The sequence below is a fragment of the Silene latifolia genome, chromosome Y, assembly GCF_048544455.1.
Source record: "Silene latifolia isolate original U9 population chromosome Y, ASM4854445v1, whole genome shotgun sequence".
Taxonomy (NCBI): Eukaryota; Viridiplantae; Streptophyta; class Magnoliopsida; order Caryophyllales; family Caryophyllaceae; genus Silene; species Silene latifolia.
Window position 1 is genome coordinate 139,977,965 of NC_133538.1, and position 21,948 is coordinate 139,999,912.

General features: G+C 40.7%; 1 protein-coding gene across 1 annotated transcript; it reads right to left on the bottom strand.

The window, feature by feature from the left end:
• Positions 1 to 19,676: 19,676 nt before the first annotated feature.
• Positions 19,677 to 20,075, bottom strand: LOC141629056 (uncharacterized). The gene has a single exon (XM_074442126.1). The coding sequence runs from the start codon at positions 20,073 to 20,075 to the stop codon at positions 19,677 to 19,679; it is 399 nt and encodes a 132-aa protein (XP_074298227.1).
• Positions 20,076 to 21,948: the final 1,873 nt, after the last annotated feature.

Genomic DNA, 21,948 nt, shown 5'->3' on the forward strand with positions numbered 1-21,948 from the left:
GGCAGTTTTAGAAGGTGGAAAATATTTGGTAAGAAAGGCTTAAACAAGGTCATCCCAACTAGAAAATGTGCTAGGAAGGTGAGAATATAACCATCTTTCGGCTCCATCCCCAAGGGTAAGAGGAAAGAGCATGAGTTTTACAACATGTTCGGACACACCATTCTTCTTCACCAAAATGCATTTTCTATTAAACCTCTCCAAATGGTCCAACACATTCTCATTTGGTAGACCAAGAAACACATCTTTTTGAAAAATTTCAACCCAATTCGGATGCAAGTCAAGCTCCACATCCTCTCCAATATCAATAGGAGAGGCAAACAAGTTCAGATCGGGTCTACTATGATCACTTAAGGACATGGATGAAGACATTATATAATGCAAGACACTAAATGCAAGATTCAAAATGCAAGTGACTAACAATTACAACTAAAGATGCAAGTAAACAAACAACATATTTTTTTCTTTTTTCAAATATTCATTTTTTTTCTTTTTCTTTTTCAAAAGCAATAAAATGACTAATCCCAAAACTAAACTAAGACTTATATCTAACAAAGCACCATCCCCGGCAACAGCGCCATTTTGATAATGGGTTTTTCGCACTCCCCAAATCAAACAAATAACTCAACTAATGTAGTAGGGTAGTCGAGGTCGAACCACAAGGAGATCAAGTTTGAGTACTAGTTTGTCTTAAATTATAAGTTAGCTACGCGAATCATAAAGTTGGTTGATATTAAACTAAATAACTAAACTAAATTAACTAAGACTACTAAATTAAACTAAGAAATCAAGTAATATAAATAATAAAGGTCTAACAATAAAGAAAAGCCTAGGGTCCGATCTCACCTCCGACATGTTCATTTACTACCATAATCCCGTTAATTGGTCATTAGGGTGATGTGTAAAGTGGAAAACGCCTCTAATTCGCCTACTAACTCCCTCTCGGGCTCATAATAGGACACTAGCTATCCCAACTAACCCCCCTCTCGGGTTCGAAAGTCGGTATCCCAAGTTTAATACCCAACTACCCGAATACACATGTAATTCTCAGGGTAGCCTAGTATTGACTAAGGTCACTAAGCCCACGTCGGTTTCCGGGTCATCCCTCCCCTTCTCTCGAAGGTTGATTTCAAACACAAGATTAAGGGTGCCCTCCCTTGGTTCTCCCTCTCGGTCTCAACCTAGGTCGGCAATTAAACTTAAATATAGTAACCCGATTCTCAACCTAATCGGCTCTCGCCAATGGACAAGGGTCAAGAGTCAATACTTACCACAAATAAGCCCATAAAACAAATCAAGTCCCCTAGTCAACCTTTACTACACCCCAACAACTAATTAAAATGGAATTAATCAAGTAATTTACGCATGTCGGTGTTAAATCGAATCCTAGTGAAAATACTACTCACTACTCATAGTTAATCTAACACAAGACACATTTATAAGTACACTAAACATGATATTAAGCAAAATAGAACAATAAAGATGACAACTTTAACTAAGTTAATGTCTAAACATAAATAAATTAACACTAAGCATGACAAGAATAATAAAGACTAAAACTTTGATTAATTAAAATGATTAGACTAACTAAAACATAATAATAATGAAAATAACAATAAGAAAGAGAGGGAAGAATTAATACCAAATTTGCATTAAATGGAAAAATGAACATAGATCTTCAATTAGGATACAAAAGATTGAAACTTGAACCAATTTAACACTAATTTCTACCCTAAATTAATTATGAGATGTAGATAAATAAGGAATAAAAATGAATTTCTTTTTGAACTACTACTCCCTTTCTCCTGTTTCGTTCTCTGCCCAAAACCAAACACAGAACATCAAAAAATGACGGCCCTCCCTTTATTTCTCACCTCCTGCCTTTTTTTGTTCTCCTGGTGTGAAAACTCCACTTAAAGCCACGTATGGAATTACCAAAAGGCCATTCATTAATTTGTCAAGTCTTTGTAATCAAAATGGCAGCCCAATACACGTAAACATCAGAGGAAGTGCGAGAAGTAGGCGGCCCATTAATTGACAAAAGGTTGATTTTTGTTTCACTTGTCTCATTTCTTTGGCTATTTGACCCGTCTTGATCCACTTTATCACTTGTTATCAAGTATCTCGGTACCTATACGATAAAATAATAGAAGCAGTCCAAAATTCCAAGAATAACATGAAATAACTTTATTTAAAAATAATCCACTAATGTATGATTTAACACACAAATGAGTCGATAAAGCCAGCTCGAGTTATTAATTAGATAAAATAAGAAATAAAATATGGGTCAAAAACACGTAAAATGGAGTGTTATCAAATCTCCCCACACTTATCTCTTACTCGTCCTCGAGTAAGCAAAATCATGATTAATGCAAGGCAAAAGATAGACCCTTTATTTAGAAGTGTATGCACAATATAAACATCACTTGGTTATTATAATAATAATATCCGAATGAGTATTAGCGCACTCAACGCCCTTTCAACTCACGTAGTTTTGCTCATGAGGGAAAAACTAAACTCGCAAGGCAAGTGAGGTCTTGCACAAAATTTTGGACACATCCAATAATTAGGCACAAAGAAACAAATAAGGATGCATCAACAAAATGAATAGCCACTTTTGTCATCTAAATGGCGGAGTCAACTAAGAGGGAACAAATATAAGGGCATATACTCCGTCACAAATACTAGTTCAACAAACCACTAAGTCTAAGAGAATGGAACCAAATCACCTCCAAATGGTGTTAAACTAGACTACTTTCGTCCTCAATTTCCAAATGCTTTCGTCAAGGGCGATCGGATGGCGTGGAATGATGATCCCCATGAAACTAGTGGCATATGACATGACAAGCCTCGAATTCTCTACAAAATTAAAGGTCATGGATCGTCCCAAACTCGACAAGGTGGCATAACAAAAAGGTTTTTGGGAATGAAGTGCTCAAGTCATTGTACAAAAAGGTGGATTTGACTATCATTCAAAATTTGACCTCATTTCATCTTTCGCATTTCACATTTCAAAACTTTAAGATGGGGTTTGTCCCTTCCTTGCTAATGTCCTTTGCTTTCGCCAATCGCTTATTAGGCAACCGGTTAACCTCAAGACAATAGCTTTTCGGGGTGATAGTCACTCTGTCCTTGAGCGGTTGAATTCACAACCGTGTGGGGGCCCAATTCAATGGATCCCTCTCCAAAGCACATCGAAGTGGTACGCCTCCATCAAAACAACTAACTTCGCAAAATTTCAACATTTCAAAACACTTTGAGGTTTCATTGGCATTTAAAACGTTTCCACATCACAAAATCTTTGAAATGAGCACTTTAAACTTATTCATGAAACATATTTTTTTTGTTGTCATACCGCCAAGTCAATCAAGGTCACCAAGACAAGTTAACCAAGTCCACATCGCATCACGGGGTTGGATAGGTGACTCACATGCAAACCCTTGACTAGGCTTTGGGTCATGGGTCGAAAGATACTAGGATGACACAACCTAGGGTATTTTAATTCCATTCTAGTAGGCAAAGTCTTAAGTTGAAAAAAGTATTTGCAATGGCCTAATTGCTCTTGTCAAAGTTCTCAATTAGGCACTTTTCCAAAACATTTCCCCTAATGCAACTATATGCCATGGATGCAACTAGTATATACATGTTATAGTGCAAGTGCGACTCTTAACTATATGCCAAGTAAACTAATGCAATCTAACCCTATCAACACATAGGCACACATCACCAAGTTCCAAAATTGGAACATCCTCATCAACATACAAAGACCAACCTCCTCAATTATAAATAAGAGAAAAGAGAGGGAGAAAGGAGAAGAGTAAAGAACGATTATACCAAGCGTCTTCTAACTCCTTAGCATATACCTCCGATGTTCCAAATGTACCTATGCATTTTATTACACAAAAGCAACAATATATACACATGTTAGGGGAGTTTTCTCCCCACACTTATTCGTTTACATAAGGGAATGCAAATAAATAAAAGCATGTTTTTGTAATTTTTGAAAATTTTCAACTCTTTTTTTTTAGGAATAAATCTCCTCCCCACACTTAAAATGTACATTGTCCTCAATGGACCAAGTGTAGGAAGGAAATAAGAAAGGTAAAACATGTTTATGTATTTTCGGAAAAAATTTCAAAAAGAAAAAGAGCATAAAAACAAAGCTTGGGTTGCCTCACAAGAAGCGCGGATTTAAGGAAACCGCCAAACCTACAAGTGGATCTATTAACTAGCCGGGATCCCACAATCTATGGCCAAGGCCACTCATCATCTTCCCATCATTATTTAAGCTCATATCTTTAAGCTTCCCCCTTTCATCTAGAGTTTGATCATTCTCCACCTCACTTTCAAATTCAATGGTGTAAAATATATCCTCTATTGTGGGAGGAGGATGATCAAACCCTATAACACTTGGACGATCAACAACATTGGAGACTTCACTAGTCTCCTTGCCCTTTACTTCCTCTTCAATCTTATCCTCCAAATTCTCACTCAAATAATCATTAAAAGTCAAACAAGGAGCCAAAACAACCTCTTTGGTAGGATTCTCACAATCATCCTCAATAAGCATGGGCTCAAGTGAAGAGGTACGAAAGTCAAGTGGATGCAAAACAATGGGAATAAGAGAGTCATCCTCAAGTATAGGGGTAGTCACGGTTGCTTCCTCAAGGAAGCTCTCAAGAACATCATTATCACACTTCACCTAAATGCTATCATCAAATGTGTGTGCACTCTCTCTTTCCCAAGAACCATTAAAAATATCATTCTCCTCCACTTTCTCTTCAAATTCACACAAACCAACATCCTCAAAGTTCTCACTAGGAAGACTATTTTGCTCATTCAACCATGTATCATCCTCATCCTCCATCACATTCATCTTCTCAAAGGGTGGGGATGTATAAGAAGAACACATATCAAGATCATGTTTTACATCACCATAAGATTCATAAGAAGATGAAAACTCTTGCATATCATTCACAATGTCATGGGAAAGGGGAACATGAAGATTAAGAACATGTGATTGAACATAAGATACATCCACATAAGAAGAAAAGTCCACATTTCCACTTATTGCATCAAACATAGAATAATCATTACGTTTAAGTCTACTTTGTGGTCCTCTCTTAAATGTAGCCCAAATTGAATTTCGATCCTCATCGACACGAGCCATGTTCTCAATTAAATCTTTAGCATTATCAATGCTCAACTTATCAAATGCCCCTACTCCAGATGATATAGTCACAAAGTTTTGAAGAGAAGGAAACAAATTATCAAAGAAAATAAGCATGATTTCGCAAGGTGAAATACCATGGTGGGGACAAGCTCTCAACAAACCCTTAAACCTATCCCAAGTCTCACTCAAAGTCTCAAACTCGCCTTGTTGGAAATTATAAATTTCACTTTTCCTAAAGGCGGTTTTAGAGGGAGGGTAACACTTGTTTAAAAAGGCTTGAGCTAAGTCATCCCAAGTGCAAAAGGTGCTAGAAGGGTGAGAACGTAACCATCTTTTAGCTTCATCCTTAAGACTAAAGGGAAAAAGTAAGAGTTTAATGGTTTAGTCTGATAATCCCTCCTTCTTAACAAGGTCACAATTTGCCTCAAAAGTCTCTAAATGGTCAATTGCTTCATCACTATCTAAACCACAAAAGACATCTTACTGAATCAACTCAATAAGACCTATATCAAACTCATAATCAACATCCACCACCCCAATATTAATAGGTCGGTTAATATGAGTAAGGTTTGGTCTACAATAATCGCGTATGCAAGACATTGTCATGTATGCTCAAAGAAGTGACAAATAAGAGACAAGTCACAAGAAAACAAGTAATGCAACACTTAAGTAACATGCAACAAGTTTCAAGTAACAAGTAAAAGTAACAAATACGTAGTCTAACAAATCTAAAACTAAACTAATATCAATCCGTTGATCTCCCCGGCAACGGCGCCATTTTGATAGTGAGGTTTGTCGCACTCCCCCAATCAAACAATTTACTCGACTAATGTAGTAGGGTAGTCGAGGTCGAACCACAAGGAGCAAGGGTGATTATTAGTTGTCTAAATTCGTATGCTTAGCTAAGTCGGATAAAACAAGGATGAATTAATATCTAAAGGACTAAACTAAATAACAATTGAATAGAAATAATTAATGCAAAAGCTAAAGAATAAAAGCAAGCTAAAACAATGCGGCTTTGCTCAATAAATAAGGACCTAGGGCGCGACTAAACCACCGACATTCGTAATAAATCATGAGTTCCTTCAACTAGTTGCTAAGGGGGAAGTGTATTGGGTGGAGACGCCTCTAATTCGCCCACCAACTCCCTCCCGGGCACATGGTGGGACACTAGTGATACCGAATCAACTCCCTCCCGGGCTCATGACTCGATTTCCACCGACTCAAGACTCAAGGCTCACCAAAGTGGGCCCATTATGCTCACCTCTCAACAAGATCAAGGGCTTAAGCCCGCGATAAACTCCCGGTCATCCCTACCCTTCTCCCGAAGGCGAACTTCAAACCGAAAAACAAAGGCACCCCACTTGGGTTCTCCCTCCCGGGCTCAACCCAAGTCGGCACACGACCAAAAGGGGTAATGTAATCAATCTCAACCTAACCAACTCCCATTGGTGGACAAGGGTCAAAACCGACAATTACTCTCAAATAGACACAACAATTCAATTCCTTTGTTAAAACCCAACAACCCCTCCCCAACAACTAATTTAATAAAACCCTCAATTAGACAAATTACTCATGTTAGGGTCTAATCGCACCCTAGTGAAAATACTACTCACTAATCATTACTAATCTAACACTAAACACATTTATAACTACTCTAAACATGATATTAAATAAAATAAAGTGATAAAGATTGAAACTTTAACTAATCTAATGACTAAACATGAATAAATTAACACCAAACATGATAAGAGCAATAAAGACTAAAACTTTAGTAAACTAAACTAAACTAGACCAAATTAAACAAATAACAATAACACTAAACATAACAAGAGAGTAAAGATTAAACTTTAATTAAATTAGACATTAAATATATGAAATCAATAAATGATAAAACAAGAACAAATAATGAAAGATGGAAGAAATTTATACCAACAATGGAAAGGAAAGTGCATAAATGAGGTAGAATTACTCTTACAAAACCCAAAAGATCAAATCTTGGCACTAATTAATCTATTCTTATACTAATTTAAGAGAGTATTTTTGGAGAGAAATAAGACTAAAACCCTAAAAGTAAATTTGAAAATAATGGGTCTCTCCTCTTTCTCTTCTTCGTTCCTCTGCTTGTCTGCCCCCGTCTTGTTCTCTGCTTGTGCCCAGCAGTCCCCAAAATCCCCAAAATGACGGCTGCCTTTTTACAAATGCTAATAATTGGGTAAAGGGCTAGTTTATGGAATTACACCAATTGCCCACTTGCTTGTGAGCTCATTTTTGGTACGTAAAACATGGGCCTAATGAAATTCCAAGCCTTTTGAGTCCATTAGCTATGTCGGCTATGTAGAATACTGTCCAAAGTCTCCAAGTTTGAGGTATGAGATTGGACGTCGCATCTGACCACTTTCTCGATATCCCGCTTTATTCCCGAATCGCGTCGCCTACAAAATAAATTATCGAATCGCAGTACCAATATCCAAAAACTAATTTAAATTGCACTGTATAAACCCAATTCGTAAATATCGACGACGTTTTAGTAAACATCGACGATGTTTTCATTCCGAAAGACAATTTTGCCCTTCACATCTCACTAACTCTCTTCTTTTCTCTCTAAGTCAAAAAATCCCCAAATATTTCCAACATCAAACACCATCACCACCTCCTACCACCACGCCGCCACCACACGTCGCCACCACACGCCACCAGTACCACGCCGCCACCACACTCTGCCACTGCCGTTTAAATTAGTTTTTTTTTTTTTTTTAAATTAGCTTTGTAATTGAAATTAAATCGTTTATTGTTGTTGTTAATAGATTATATGACTTTATTTGTTAGTTTTAATTGATTATATGCTTCGATTTGGCTAGTTAATTGAATTTGTTTTGATTATTTTAGATTTTATTAAACTTTATTGAATTAGTTTTGAAAGATAGATTGTTGTTTCTATTATTGTAATTGTATTTTTGTTTTTGTTGTCAATCTTTTGCTAATTAGTTGTAATTGCATAGTTGTTTGCGTAAAATGGTCAATTATATGTCGAATAATGTTGTTGTTGGTGTCGAATTTGAGTCGAAAAAAATGGGGAAGGGGACACCATGGATGTAATTCCCATGTTTCATCCATGGTGAAACGTGAATTTTGGACGTTTGGCCATGGAGGAACAATGATTTTGGCCGTTAAAAAAAAAAAAATTTTTAAAAAAAATAAAAAAAATCTCCGTGGTCAAACGTGGGATTCCAACGTTTTGACCACGGCCAACGTTGCTTTCCCACGTTTGGACCATGGCAAACGTTGGTTTCCAACTTTGGTCCATGGCTGAACGTTAGATCTTAAAGTTTGGTCCATGGTTCAACCTTGGGGTACAAATTTCAGATTTACGTAGAAAAATCGCAATGTTTGCTATTACTAAGTTAATACGTGACGTAAATCAATTATGGATTAGATTTAACGGTGTGCAAAAAAAAATAAAAATTAACCAAATGATGAAGATTAAGTTGTTTAAGTACCGGTAATTCGGGATCCGTCATGTTGTTAATTGTTGTTGTTTTTTTTTAAAATTTAGTTGATTTTTAGTTGAATTTGAGAGGAAATTTTTTAGTGAGAGAAAGTGTTGGATGAGTGGAAGGGCAGTTATCGTCTTTTTTTTGAAAAACGTCGTCGATATTTACTAAAACGTCGTCGATATAAATCAGCCCCCTATATAAAACTAGACGACTAATATTCTATTTAATACTAAAATGGGTGAATTAAGCTAACTCGGCTTATTAATTAGACTAAATATAAGATAAAACGTGGGTTAAAATTGCGTCAAATATTGGATTATCAAATCCATTTGATAGTAGGTATTTGTCGTCACTACCTTTATCAAAACAATTTATAAAAACCCAATTAAATGTAGTATTTAGTCGGGTGTCGAACACGAAGACGGCGGGGGTTTCTACTTAGTCTAGGTAAGAATCAAGTCTAGTCAAAAATTGTAAAGAGGTGAGTTTGGTTTAAACTACTAATCACAACTAAAGCAAGTAATTAAGATAAAAAGTGTTCTATTGATTAAAAGCTAGGGTTTTCGGGGTCATCTAAGTGAACTATGGGCAAACAAGTCGATCAAACTAGTATAAGGTGTAGGTTTGTCCTAGGACGGGATTCAATCTCTTGAAAATCCTATAGGCAATCACCAACTCTCATTGAGCAACTACCCAATCTAAAACATGCAACAAGACCACCAACAAACTCTCATTTAATGGAGGAATTAAGCTATCAAGACAAAAGGCACAAGTTCTCACTCACACAAATTGTCGAACACCTTGCATGCAATGCTTAAGAAAGACAAATTCTAACCCAAAGACTCAAAACTATCAATCTATCATGCCCAATAATCCGATTTAGACTCCCCCTTAACCCTAGAAGGGTAACTACTCACTCATCATGTTTCTAAAGGCAAGGTAAACAATAAAGATGGAATCTTTAAGCATAAACATGGTGGGAGGATGAATTCTACTCCTAAACATGCAACAATCCAACAATAATTATGAAGAAAGATGATTTAATCTAATAACAAGGATGAGTAAACTAAAAGACACAATCTTTAACACAATCAACTCAAATATTGAATCTTTGGGTGTAAACAACAAAGATGAACAATGAAAAGATGAACAATAGAGAAAACAACAACAATCAAACAACAAAGATGCAAATTTAACACAAATAACCAAACCAACTTAAAGGAAAAGCAAATGTAAACTAATGAAAATAGAGAGAGAAATAATACCAACTCAATAGCAAGAAAAGGAATTAGGATAGAATAATAAAGAAGGAGGAACCTTCAATCTTCTTACAACCCAAATTCAATTACTTAACTAATTGAAGAACTTGTCTAATTAAGGAATGATTAACAAAATGATTAACAAAGTTTGAAACTTGGAAAAGGAAATAATTTCAGATCTAGGGTTGTGTGTACGAAGGGTTTAAGGAGGGGGTATTTATAGGATTGCCCAAGATTAAGAAGAAAAGAAGAGAAAAGCCCAATTCGCTTTTTCGTTGCGCGTTTCACGGTGGACCGGCTTTCGGATTCGCCTACCGGCAGGCGGTCAAAATGGCTTCAACTTTGGAACTTTAGCGGCAAGTGTGTTGCCGGTGGGCGGCCACGGCCGCCTGCACGCGAACACGGTCTTCTCGAATCTTCAAATCCCTTTGATGTTGCGTCTTCACCGGTGGACCGGCCACAGGTGCTCCAACCGTAGCGAGGTCAAGCCTTTTTTTCTTCTCTAATTCAATTTAATTCTTCCCTGTTGTGTTCTCCGGTGGGCGTTTGCCCGCCTGCCGCAGTAACACAACCTTCGTGTCATTTCTTCTTCTTCTTTGCCAAGATCGGGACGTGTTCACGGTAGCAGGGCACGGCTGCCGCCGCCGCGCCGTAAACACGACATTCAGCATTTTTCCCTCTTCTTCATGTAAAGGCATTGGGATGCCTTTCTTGCCCCAATTCCTCTATACTCGACTCTGTTCTTGCAAAAGGATACACAAAATAACAAGTACGGGGATTGGGCACAAAATGCAAGGAAAAGCACACGAAACCGACTCGATATGAGTCGGATTGCATAAAAGAAAGAGAGAAATTAGGTGTAAATAAATCATATATCACCACCGCCTTCTTTATTCCCTGTGAGGGTGAGATCAGAGCCAGCCTCTTCTCCCTTGGCTCCAACAAAGCCCCGGGGCCGGATGGCTACCATGCTGGGTTCTTTAAAAAATGCTGGCCTATCATTAAATCAGATCTTTTTCACTTCTTACAGCACATTTTCTCCAACAAACGCATCCCCCCAAATATAAATGGCACCTCTATCTCCCTTATCCCTAAGATTCCCTCCCCTCAATCTATCTCCAATTTCCGTCCTATCAGCCTTTGTAACACTACCTACAAGTTGGTGACAAAGATCATTGTTAACCGCCTTAAGCCCTTTATGACTGATATCATTTCTCCTAACCAAGGGAGCTTTATTCCTGGTCGGGGCACTGATACGAACTTTGTTGTTGCTTCTGAAATCCTTCACTCTATGCATACTTCTAAGAGCAAAGTTGGTTGGTTCGCCCTTAAACTTGACCTTGAGAAAGCCTTTGATCGTCTGGAATGGGATTTTATTAGGACGTGCCTCTTAAAGGCTCGTATTGATAGTGACACCATCGCCCTTATCATGAGTTGCATTTCCACCTCCTCCTCCCACGTCATCATTAATGGTTGCCTCTCTCCTTGCTTCCTCCCCTCTAGAGGCCTGAGGCAAGGAGACCCTCTCTCCCCTACCTTTTCATCATCTGTATATAAGCTCTTTCCACCCTCATCCATAGCGCTTGTCTGGATGGGGATTGGATGCCCTTTCCCGTTGGGAAAGGTGGTGCTTTTTTCTCCCATCTCCTCTTTGCCGATGATATCCTTCTTTTTGGCAGAGCCTCTGAGCGCAACTTGTGCGCCCTCCAAGATACTCTTATCTCTTTCTGCTCTTCCTCGGGCCAGAAAATTAACTGCCTCAAAAGTAAACTTATCTTCTCTAAGCACACTCCCCCCTCTGATATTGCTCTCTTTGAAACCTCCCTTGGTATCAAGACTACTAAGACCCTTGGAACCTACCTTGGTTTCCCTCTTACCCCTAATAAACCAAAGAGAGCTGATCTTCACCACATCATTGACTCCATTCAGACTAGGCTTGCTTCTTGGCAAGCCCGGTTCCTGACCCGTGCCGGCAGACTGTGTCTCATCAAATCCACACTCAATGTTATCCCCTCCCACTCCATGCAGTGTATGCGCCTTCCCTCTTCTATTCTCCTTGATATCGATAAGATCACTAGATCCTTTCTCTGGTCTGGTCACTCCTCAAAGAAACTCCATCTCTCTAATTGGAACCTTGTCACCTGACCCCTTGCACACCGGGGGGGCCTCGGCATCAAAGCTTCCCGCCCCCTAAATGATGCCCACTCCACTAAACTTAGCTGGAAGCTCCTCTTCAACAAATCCTCCTTGGCACATAGTGCCATTAAAAGTAAATACCTTCATCACTCTCCCTCTCCCTTTCACACGGGCTCCCATATTTGGAAAAATGTGGGACTCGGGTGGTCTACTCTTAAGCAGCACCTAACTTGGTCCATTGGTGATGGCTCCTCCACCTGCCTTTGGGATGACCCCTGGTCTCCTTTGGGCCCCTTAGGAGTCTTATCTCAGGCCCACTTAGCTTGAGCTCCAAAAATGCGAAATTTAGCACACTTATCCATAATGGATAATGGTCCTTTCACTCCCTTGACTTCATCCTCCCCGACCACGCCATCACCACCATACTTAGCATCCCCCTCCCCTCCACTCCAAAATCTGACTTTATCACCACCTCCCTTGCGCCTAAGAACAAATTCTCCGTTGGAACCACCTACTCCCATCTTCTCGACACCCCCCTCCTCCTCTACCTCCCTTCTCTCCTGACCACTTTTGGCTATGGGACATCCCCTCCTTACCAAAAATCAAAGCCTTCCTTTAGCTTGCTTGGTGGGATAAACTCCCACATAACCTCACTCTCCATGTTCGATCCATCATTCCCTCTCTTAGGTGTACTCTTTGCGCTAGCCCTTCCCTCCCTGAGTCCACCCTCCACGTACTCCGAGACTGTGATCTCGCTGCTGCCACTTGGTCCCACTTTAATATAAACCATTCCTTCTTCCTTTCTGATCTCCAACTTTGGATCTTTGAGAACTGTACCGCGAAGGGCGAATGGCCCACTATCTTATCCTTTATTGTATGGCATCTCTGGACTAGACGTTGTGACACTATCTTCTCTCCTACCCCTTCCCTCCCTCCTCCCCTGTTCTGCAGCTCCATCTCTTCCCAGGCCGCCTCTTGGAGAGCCGCCAACTCTCGTTCCTCTCCAACCACCACCCTTAGCTCACATGTCTCTGCCTTTCGCTTCCCTTGTAGCTGGGCCCCTTTGCCGCAACATTGGTGTAAGATCAATGTAGATGCGGCCTTCTCTCCCCCCTCCTCGGTCACTAGTTTTGGGTGTGTTGTTAGGGACTCCGTTGGTTCTTGGGTTTATGGGTGGTCCAGCCGGTGCTTTGCTACTACCCCCTTTATTAGTGAGGTCCTTGCTATTAGAGAAGGGATGCGTTTTGCGGATTTGTCCACGGATAAGTTTGTAATTGCTTCTGACTGAATTAATGCTGTTAATGCTATTTTGAGTTCGGCCTCCCCCTGTGGCCCTTATGCTAACATCATCATTGAGTGTTGGGAACTCTTAAAGGTATCACCATGACTGAAGCTCGTTTTTTAGAAGAGATCGGCTAACAAGGTTGCGGATGCTCTTGCCAAGTTCTCTGCGGCGGATGTCACTTCTTCTAGTGGTTGTTTTAGCTGGGACTATGCTCCCTCCTTTGTTACGAACTTATGTACTCTTGACTTTTTAGAGGCTTGCACGTCTCTCAATCCCGACCCCCCCCCCCATGATGTACTTGAACTCTTGGTTCCTTTTTTAATTTAATGTTCGTTTCGACCAAAAAAAAAAAAAGTACCCACATATCTTCATATCAATAGGAAAGGCCAAACGTAACAAACTCCGAAAAAAGGACAAAAGCTACCAAACGCCAACGCAAATATATGAGATACCCAATGTCACTAATGATGGAATGGTGTACCAATGCAAAACAACACACACAAGACTCCAAACAAAATCTCCTCCAAAGTATCATGGCCAAATGTACCGTCGTACCAAATTGTCCCAAAAAGAACACAAACGCCATGAACAAAAAAATGTCTCACTTGAGTATACTAGGTGTCATGACCACCACAAAAATGCCTACACCAAGGCAACAAAACACAATTCGAAACCAAACAAAAAAAACAACATTCTAAGCGACCACAAATTACCTCCTTCAAAGGTACAAATTGTTAGACTAGATAGTCAAACTCAAAAGCTCCAAAAAATAAACTCCCGTCGAAGTTTCAAAATGACCCCTTGGGAGGTCCCAAACGACTCTCTTGCAAGAGCCACAACAGCTCCACTTGGAGCCCCAAACCGTCTCACTGAGACGCAAAAACAGATGTAAATTTGTCTTGAGGATCCATTAGCTTGACATGTATAGTAGTAAACTCCACCTTACCGTCAACACTACCATCCTTACACAAACTCATCAAACTCAAAAGTATGTCAACTTTCAAAATATTCACTGCCAACATCTTTTCATCCATAATTCAACAAACCCAAATTAACGCCTAAAAGACAATTACAGCGGAAGCAGATCCCAAATCAGAACTCTAACTCTGATACCAATTATTGTAACGGAGGCGTCCCATTACCCAATAATTAATTGATTAGGGTGATAAGAACAAAATATAGCGAATAGAAAATAAAGATGACACATAGATATACGTGGTTCACCAGTAAAATAACTGGCTACGTACACCCTGAAGGAGAAGAAATTCACTATTGTGAAGATAATAGTACGCGCTCTATATGAGCCAAAAATATACCCTATTCTACCAACAAAATAGTAATCTCAAGGGGACAAAAGAGACTACCCAAACGAGATAAAGGACAAACAATCTTGAGGCCAGCAAGATCCAAACAGACTCCTTAAATCTCCAAATTCAGACGAATGCCAATCTACTTGAGCCCGGAACAAACTGAAGCTTCCTCTTGGAGGGAACCTCACAAATCGACTCTCATAAGATTGTGCTCTCAAATATTATCTCCCTCTCCTTAATTAACCTAGACTAATACAAGGGTCTTTATATAGTTTTATTCCACCCTTAATAAAAGACCTAAATTAATTAGGAAATAAAGACTATTAGAAAATTATATAATAATTTCCTAAACCAAACTAAACAATACGTAAAATAAACCAAAGGAATCAAATTGCAACCTAGGTGTATTTTGACTAATACGTGTAAACAATTTTCCAACGTATGAAACCAAAACTGTCAGGCAGCATTACGCACGGATTGCTAAGGAAGCACATTCGACTCGCACAAGTCACGGACACCCTACTTTCTCGTCTTCGTTTATATAGCTCTTTTATTCCTTGGTTTATTTTCATCTTCTTGCCTTTACTTAGTTCGTCTTCGACACAAATTCAAGGCACATATTTCTAACAGTATCTACAGCTAGAAAGTTAAGAAATAATCAAGATAAATGCCCCAGGTTAGAGTTCTTTACAATACCATGGCTAGCTTCATCCATAGAACAATGAGAGTGAACAGAGTCATCAAACTAGCAGTGGAAGTGACCTGCAAAATTTGAATTATCGGCTCAGTTGGACTTGGAAACCAAAGCTTATACTTGACAAAACTTTGTGTGTATCAAGTGAGTTATGGCCTCATAAATTCTCTACACGCCCTATAACAACAACATAGCCGAAAATAGAAGTCTTAAGACACTCTTCCAATTCAACCAAGCCGGCATAAATAGAGGCGGTCCCAACAATATATTAGTTTTCATATTATGTTTTTGCTTAAAGGAAGTAACTGGTTTTGTGAGTGTTATACGATGTAATTCCCTTCCCCGGATTAGGGTTTCTCATTAGCAAATATATATAAGAGATTACAAGATATGGTTAGCTAATTACATTCCTAAGAATAAGGCAAGGATCCCGACATATCCTAGCTAACTAAGTCAAACCAATATTTACATATTATTAACATAATACAACGTATCAAATATTCGGTGAATATTTGACTAACACGCCCCCGCAGTTTGAGGGGGAGGAGCACGAACACTCAAACTGGCACAAAACCGGTCAAATAGATATCGAAGGAGACCTTTGGTGAAGATATCGGCATATTGATATTCAGAAGGGACATGAAGAACACGAACTTCACCTATTCGAACTTTATCACGCTCAAAGTGTATATCAATCTCGACATGTTTAGTTTGTTGATGTTGGACCGGATGACCAGATAAATAAACCGCGGAAATGTTATCGCAAAAGACAATTGTAGACCGCTGGAGTGGAACGTGTAGCTCAAGAAGTAAGTTACGAAGCCAGCTAGTTTATGCGACAGTACTAGCAACACCACGATATTCCGCCTCAACACTAGATTTCGAGACGGTGGCTTGTCGTTTAGACGACCATGAGACCAAATTATCACCCAGGAAAACACAGTACCCGGAAGTAGAACGTCGGGAATCAGGACACCCGGCCCAATCGGCATCAGAGTAAGCAGTCAAAGTAAGAGTACGAGTGGGGCGGATGGTAAGGCCGTGGTTAGTAGTGCCTTGAAGATAGCGGATGATCCGTTTCAAGAATTGAAAATGTGAAGCACGTGGGTCATGGATAAAAAGGCATACCTGTTGAATGGCGTAAGATATATTCGGGCGGGTGATAGTGAGATATTGTAACGCTCCAGCCAAGCTACGATAAAGAACAGGGTCCTCAACCTTTGGTCCGGCATCAGCACTAAGTTTGGAACCGGGTTCAACCGGGGTTGTACACGGCTTACAGGAAGACATTTTTGCATGGCTAATGATGTCCAGAGCATATTGTTGCTGGGATAAGAAGAGACCGCGAGAGGTACGTTGAACCGAAATACCCAGAAAATGGCGGAGATGACCTAGGTCAGTCATGGCAAACTCAGTAGATAGACGGTGAATGAGGGAGCGAAGCAAAGCAGGGTGAGAGGTCGTTATCACGATATCATCAACATATAACAGTAGATAAACGGTAGCAGTAGGAGTTTTAAAAATAAACAAAGATGAATCACACTTACTGCCGACAAACCCTTGCGATAAAATAAATGTGGCAAATCGTTCATATCAAGCACGGGGCGCTTGCTTAAGACCGTATAGAGACTTACGCAATTTGCACACATGATGAGGAGCCGATGGATCAACAAACCCGAGTGGTTGATGCAAAAAGACAGTTTCCTCAAAGTTGCCATGTAGAAAAGCATTTTAACATAGAGCTGATGAATGGGCCATGACTTGGAGACGGCGAGACTAAGAACCGTCTGTATAGTGGTTGGCTTCACAACCGGGCTAAATGTTTCATCACAGTCAATTCCAACCTGTTGTGTCTTGCCATTAACAACGAGACGAGCCTTATAACGTTCAAGAGAGCCATCAGCATTAAATTTGTGTCTAAATAGCCACATACACCGAATGATGGACGCGTTAGTGGGTCGAGGCATCAAATCCCAAGTATGATTTTCCTTTAATGCGGAAAATTCGTTCTGCATAGCTTGATTCCAGTTCGGGTCCTTAAGGGCGAGTTGTGGGGATTTGGGTAAAGGGGAAATGGAAGGCGAGGCAAGTAAGGCTTTGGGCTTGAATATTCCATTCATGCCGCGAGTTGACATGGTGTGGGAAGGGAGAAGGGTACGAAGAGGTGGTGGGGGTGGTGGTGGAGGTGGTGGGGTGGGGGTTGTGGCAGAAGCATTCGAGGGGGGTGACTGGGTGGTAGAGGAGGCAGTCGAGGTGGGTGTAGTGGGAGAGGGAGGGGGGGATTGGTTCGGTGGGGTTGAACGGGCAGGGGATGTTGGTGGGGTCTGGGCAGCGGGGTTGGGGTCTGGTGATGGGGTCTGGAGTGGTGAGCGAGTGGAGGAGGGGTGGGGCAATGGGGGTTGAGTCAATGGGAGGGGTCGGTGTGAGGGATTCCTGGAACGGGAAAACGGTTTCATCGAAGACAACGTGACGCGAGATGTAGAGCTTACTAGTGACAAGGTCGAGACAACGGTAGCCTCTTTGGTTTGGAGGGTACCCGAGAAAGACACACTTGAGGGACTTAGGGGCCAATTTATGAGGACAGGTGGCAGACAAATTCGGGTAGCAAGCACACCCGAAGACACGGAGGTGATCATAGGAGGGTTGTTTGAGGTAAAGGACAGAAGTGGGTGTGTTATTTTTAAGTGTGGAGGTAGGAAGAATATTGTGGAGATGGGTGGCAACGTGAAGGGCATCGATCCAAAAGTGTTTAGGGACCGAGCCGTGCTGAAGGAGGACATGAGTCATATCGTTGAGACATTGAATCATACGTTTGGATTTACCATTTTGGGACGATGTGTGAGGACATGAAAATAGAAAGACAAGACCATGTTTTTGGGCAAAAATTTTAAATGAGTTGTTGTCAAATTCGCGCCCTAAGTCACACTGAAATGATTTGATTTTGACATTGAATTGTGTGTGGACAAAAGTGTGAAATTGAATAAATTTCTCATAGACTTCGGACTTATATTTTAAGGGATATACCCAGACAAATTGGGAAAAATTATCAATAAGCACCATGTAATATTTGTGACCTTGTTTGCTCAAAATAGGCGATGTCCACAAATCGCTATGCACAATATCGAAAGGAGCAAGAGTTTGTGATAAAGAGTCATGAAAAGGTAATCGTCTATTTTTACTTATTTGACACGAAGAGCAAATGCTAGCATGAGTTTGTTTATTACAACGAATACGACTCGCAGAATTTAAATAACTTAAAATATAAGTCCTGGGATGACCGAGACGAGAATGCCACACATCGTGATCATGGACCAAAAGAGCGGTAGGAATATCATTTGAGGGACTCGTGGTGGGGACGGATAACACAGGGTAGAGCTCGCCATCACTGTTACTCCGCAAAATCGTTTTCCCAGTCGGAATATCCTTCACAGAAAAGCCAAACGAATCAAATTCGACGCTAACATTATTATCTTTAGTGAATTGTCGAACCGATATTAGATTTTTAATTATGTGAGGGGCATGAAGGACACGATGTAAATGGAGGGTGCGGTCAGGGGTGTTTAAATAGGAAGTACCCGAACCTAAAACCGAAATGCTATGGCCGTTTCCGACATAAATGGAACGAATTTTGCTCGTATTAAAAGGAGAAGTAATCATACCTGGGTCGGAGGTGAGATGTGACGAAGCACCGGTGTCCATGAACCATGGGTCAGACCCTTGCTGCACCGAGAGGGCTTGGAAAGCCTGGCTTAAATCAGTTGGCTGAGGAGGTTCATTGTCCATTACATAGGCCTGACCAATTTGACGTGACGGACCTCCACGGTTCGAAGGCTGCCCATAAGAACGAGCAGGATACATGGGTGGGTTGGGCCACTGCGGGTTCCAACCAGGGTATGTGGGATAGGGGCAGGGTGGTGGGGTCCAAGGGCTAGGCCATCCAGGCGGTGGTCCCCACGGGTAAGCCGGTGGAGCAGGGGTGGAAGGAGTGGTTTGCGTTCTGTTTTGTTGAACGTTGTTGGCATTTTTATTATTTTGATTATTATTATTGTTGTTGCAACGGTATTAACGATTGTGATGGTTGTTATTATTGTGGGTCTGACGTTGGGAGGGTGGGGTGGTCTTTGGTGTTTGGTCAACCCACGGGGCAGGGGAGGCAGCAGCAGAGGGCGCCGCTAAAGCAGTGCCGATTCATCGCGTCCCGAGGTGCGATGCAATTCAAGCTCGAGCATGCTACGAGCAGTTTCAAAATTCGGTGAAGTTTGATTAATGTAAGATGCAACAGTATCATACTCACCTGGTAGACCACGAACCAGTTTGATGACAAGTCAACGGTCGGTGACCGAAGCATCAACCTCTTTGAGCATCCCAACGATTTCCTGGAGTCGTTGACAATACGCCTCCAAAGACGGCATATTTGCGAGTTTAAGGCTGTTAAACTCGGACTCAAGAGCAGCGGCACGTGCCCCTTTGTTATTGTTGAAGATATTTTCGACGCGGACCCATGCTGCACGAGCGGTAGATTCATCCTCAAGAATACGGGGCAAAAGATCGTCGCTGACCGTTCCATATATCCATTGTAGGACATGTGCATCTACTTTACACCAATCAGCGTAAGACGGTTGAGTCTCGGCTGGGGCAGGCGTGCCATCGATATGGGAAAGCACGTCATGACCACGGGCGTGAGGTTTAAACAAGCGAACCCAAGATGCGTATGTGACTTTCATGCCGTCGAGAACACGAACTTTATTTTGGATATTTGTGACGGTAAAAACGGGATGGAGTTGGGATTTGGAAGAGGTGGGAATGGTGTCCTCATAAACAATTTTTAAAAATATAAATCTAAAATCTAAAATATACTAGTCGTACTACTTATACAAATAAGTTTTCGCAAAATATACATTCAATTAACTAGTACACAAGTTTTTCAAACCATGAAAGAGTTTTACAAACAATGAAACGCATGTCCAAAGTAAACAAAGCTGCTTGATCAAATTAACAGAGATTCACTCATTGTTCCCTCAAATCATCTAAAGCTCCGTTAGCATTCTTACCAAGTATCATTGGTTTGGGCTTTTTATCCTCTTGTTATAATTTTCTTTAATTATTATAGTATAATTACTACTACTTATTATAGGTGGGTTGGTGATTTGGAGATGAGTGAGGCAGGTATAAGCGGAGCGGGGCGGGCGGGGTGGGTATGGGGCGGGTTTCATGTGATACCCATCCCCGCCCCACGACCCGCGACGAATGATACTTTTGAAACCCATCCCCGCCCCATGACCCGTCAAATCATTACCCGCGCCCGCCCCAAGTGGGGCGGGTGCGGGGCGAGACCCGCCAAAACCCGCCCCACTGACATCCCTAGTCATGGTGACAGAAGAAATAGGGAAAGCAATATTTTCGAGAAAAAAATGCTAACACAGGGACCGGAGATCGAGAAGATTATCGAAATAATTCTTCAGTGCTCGATACCATGTTATACGATGTAATTCCCTTCCCCGGATTAGGGTTTCTCATTAGCAAATATATATAAGAGATTACAAGATATGGTTAGCTAATAACATTCCTAAGAATAAGGCAAGGATCCCGACATATCCTAGCTAACTAAGTCAAACCAATATTTACATATTATTAACATAATACAACGTATCAAATATTCGGTGAATATTTGACTAACAGTGAGCAATCCAACACCTTGTAGACCACTCACAAACATCTCAATACAGAAGTTTGCCGAAGCTAGTCACTTTGCAGAAGTAGCAAATGGAAAAGCAAACTTAATCCAATTTTTAGAATGGCCCAGGTAGTTTACATCTAAAAGTTGTACTCACGTCAATTTTCAGATCAAGTGGCGCTTTGACTAGAGAAAACCAAAGAAACATAAAGGTTGACCCTATGTGTATTCAGCCTAGATATCAACTAGCAACCTTTGTTCAGCTCGTAAAAATTGCAAGCAGTCCCGAGCTTTGTTACCCCTATACTTCACTTAGTTTTCGTATTCCGTATTCGATACGTATTTTGTCGGATACGATACGACAGTTTATGCTTCATTTTCGACCAAAATATTGAAAATTTCGCACAAAATAGCCGTATTAGATAATCCGATACGTATTTTGCCGGATACGAGTAGACGAGTCTGAGTAACATAGGTCCCGAGTCTATCGGCTTTGACGAAAATAGTGATAATTGTTTTGGTAATTTCCTACCGAATTAGGTTTAGTAAGGTCAATGTGGTCTTATTCGTTGTATGTCGATTGAATCGTTTATGTTAATGCTAAGTAAATAAATTAAAGACGTAAGTAAAAAGTGACACGAGATTTGGTGACGCGGAAAACCCAATGTGGGAAACGACCGCGGGAAGGGACGGTACCCTTCCAAGGATTGCACTAGCCTTCGATATAAGAATGAGTACAATGGAGATGACGTGATAGTATAGCTAGCACAATGTATTGTATATGCGTGGTAATTCTTTAATGAATATTCTTCCTCGTCTTCTTGACTATTTATAGGGTAGGAACCCTAGCCGTGTCCTACTCCTTGTATGGCAAGTAAGTGTGGTCCTACCACGCTTCTTTCCATAATCGCTGCTTTATATAC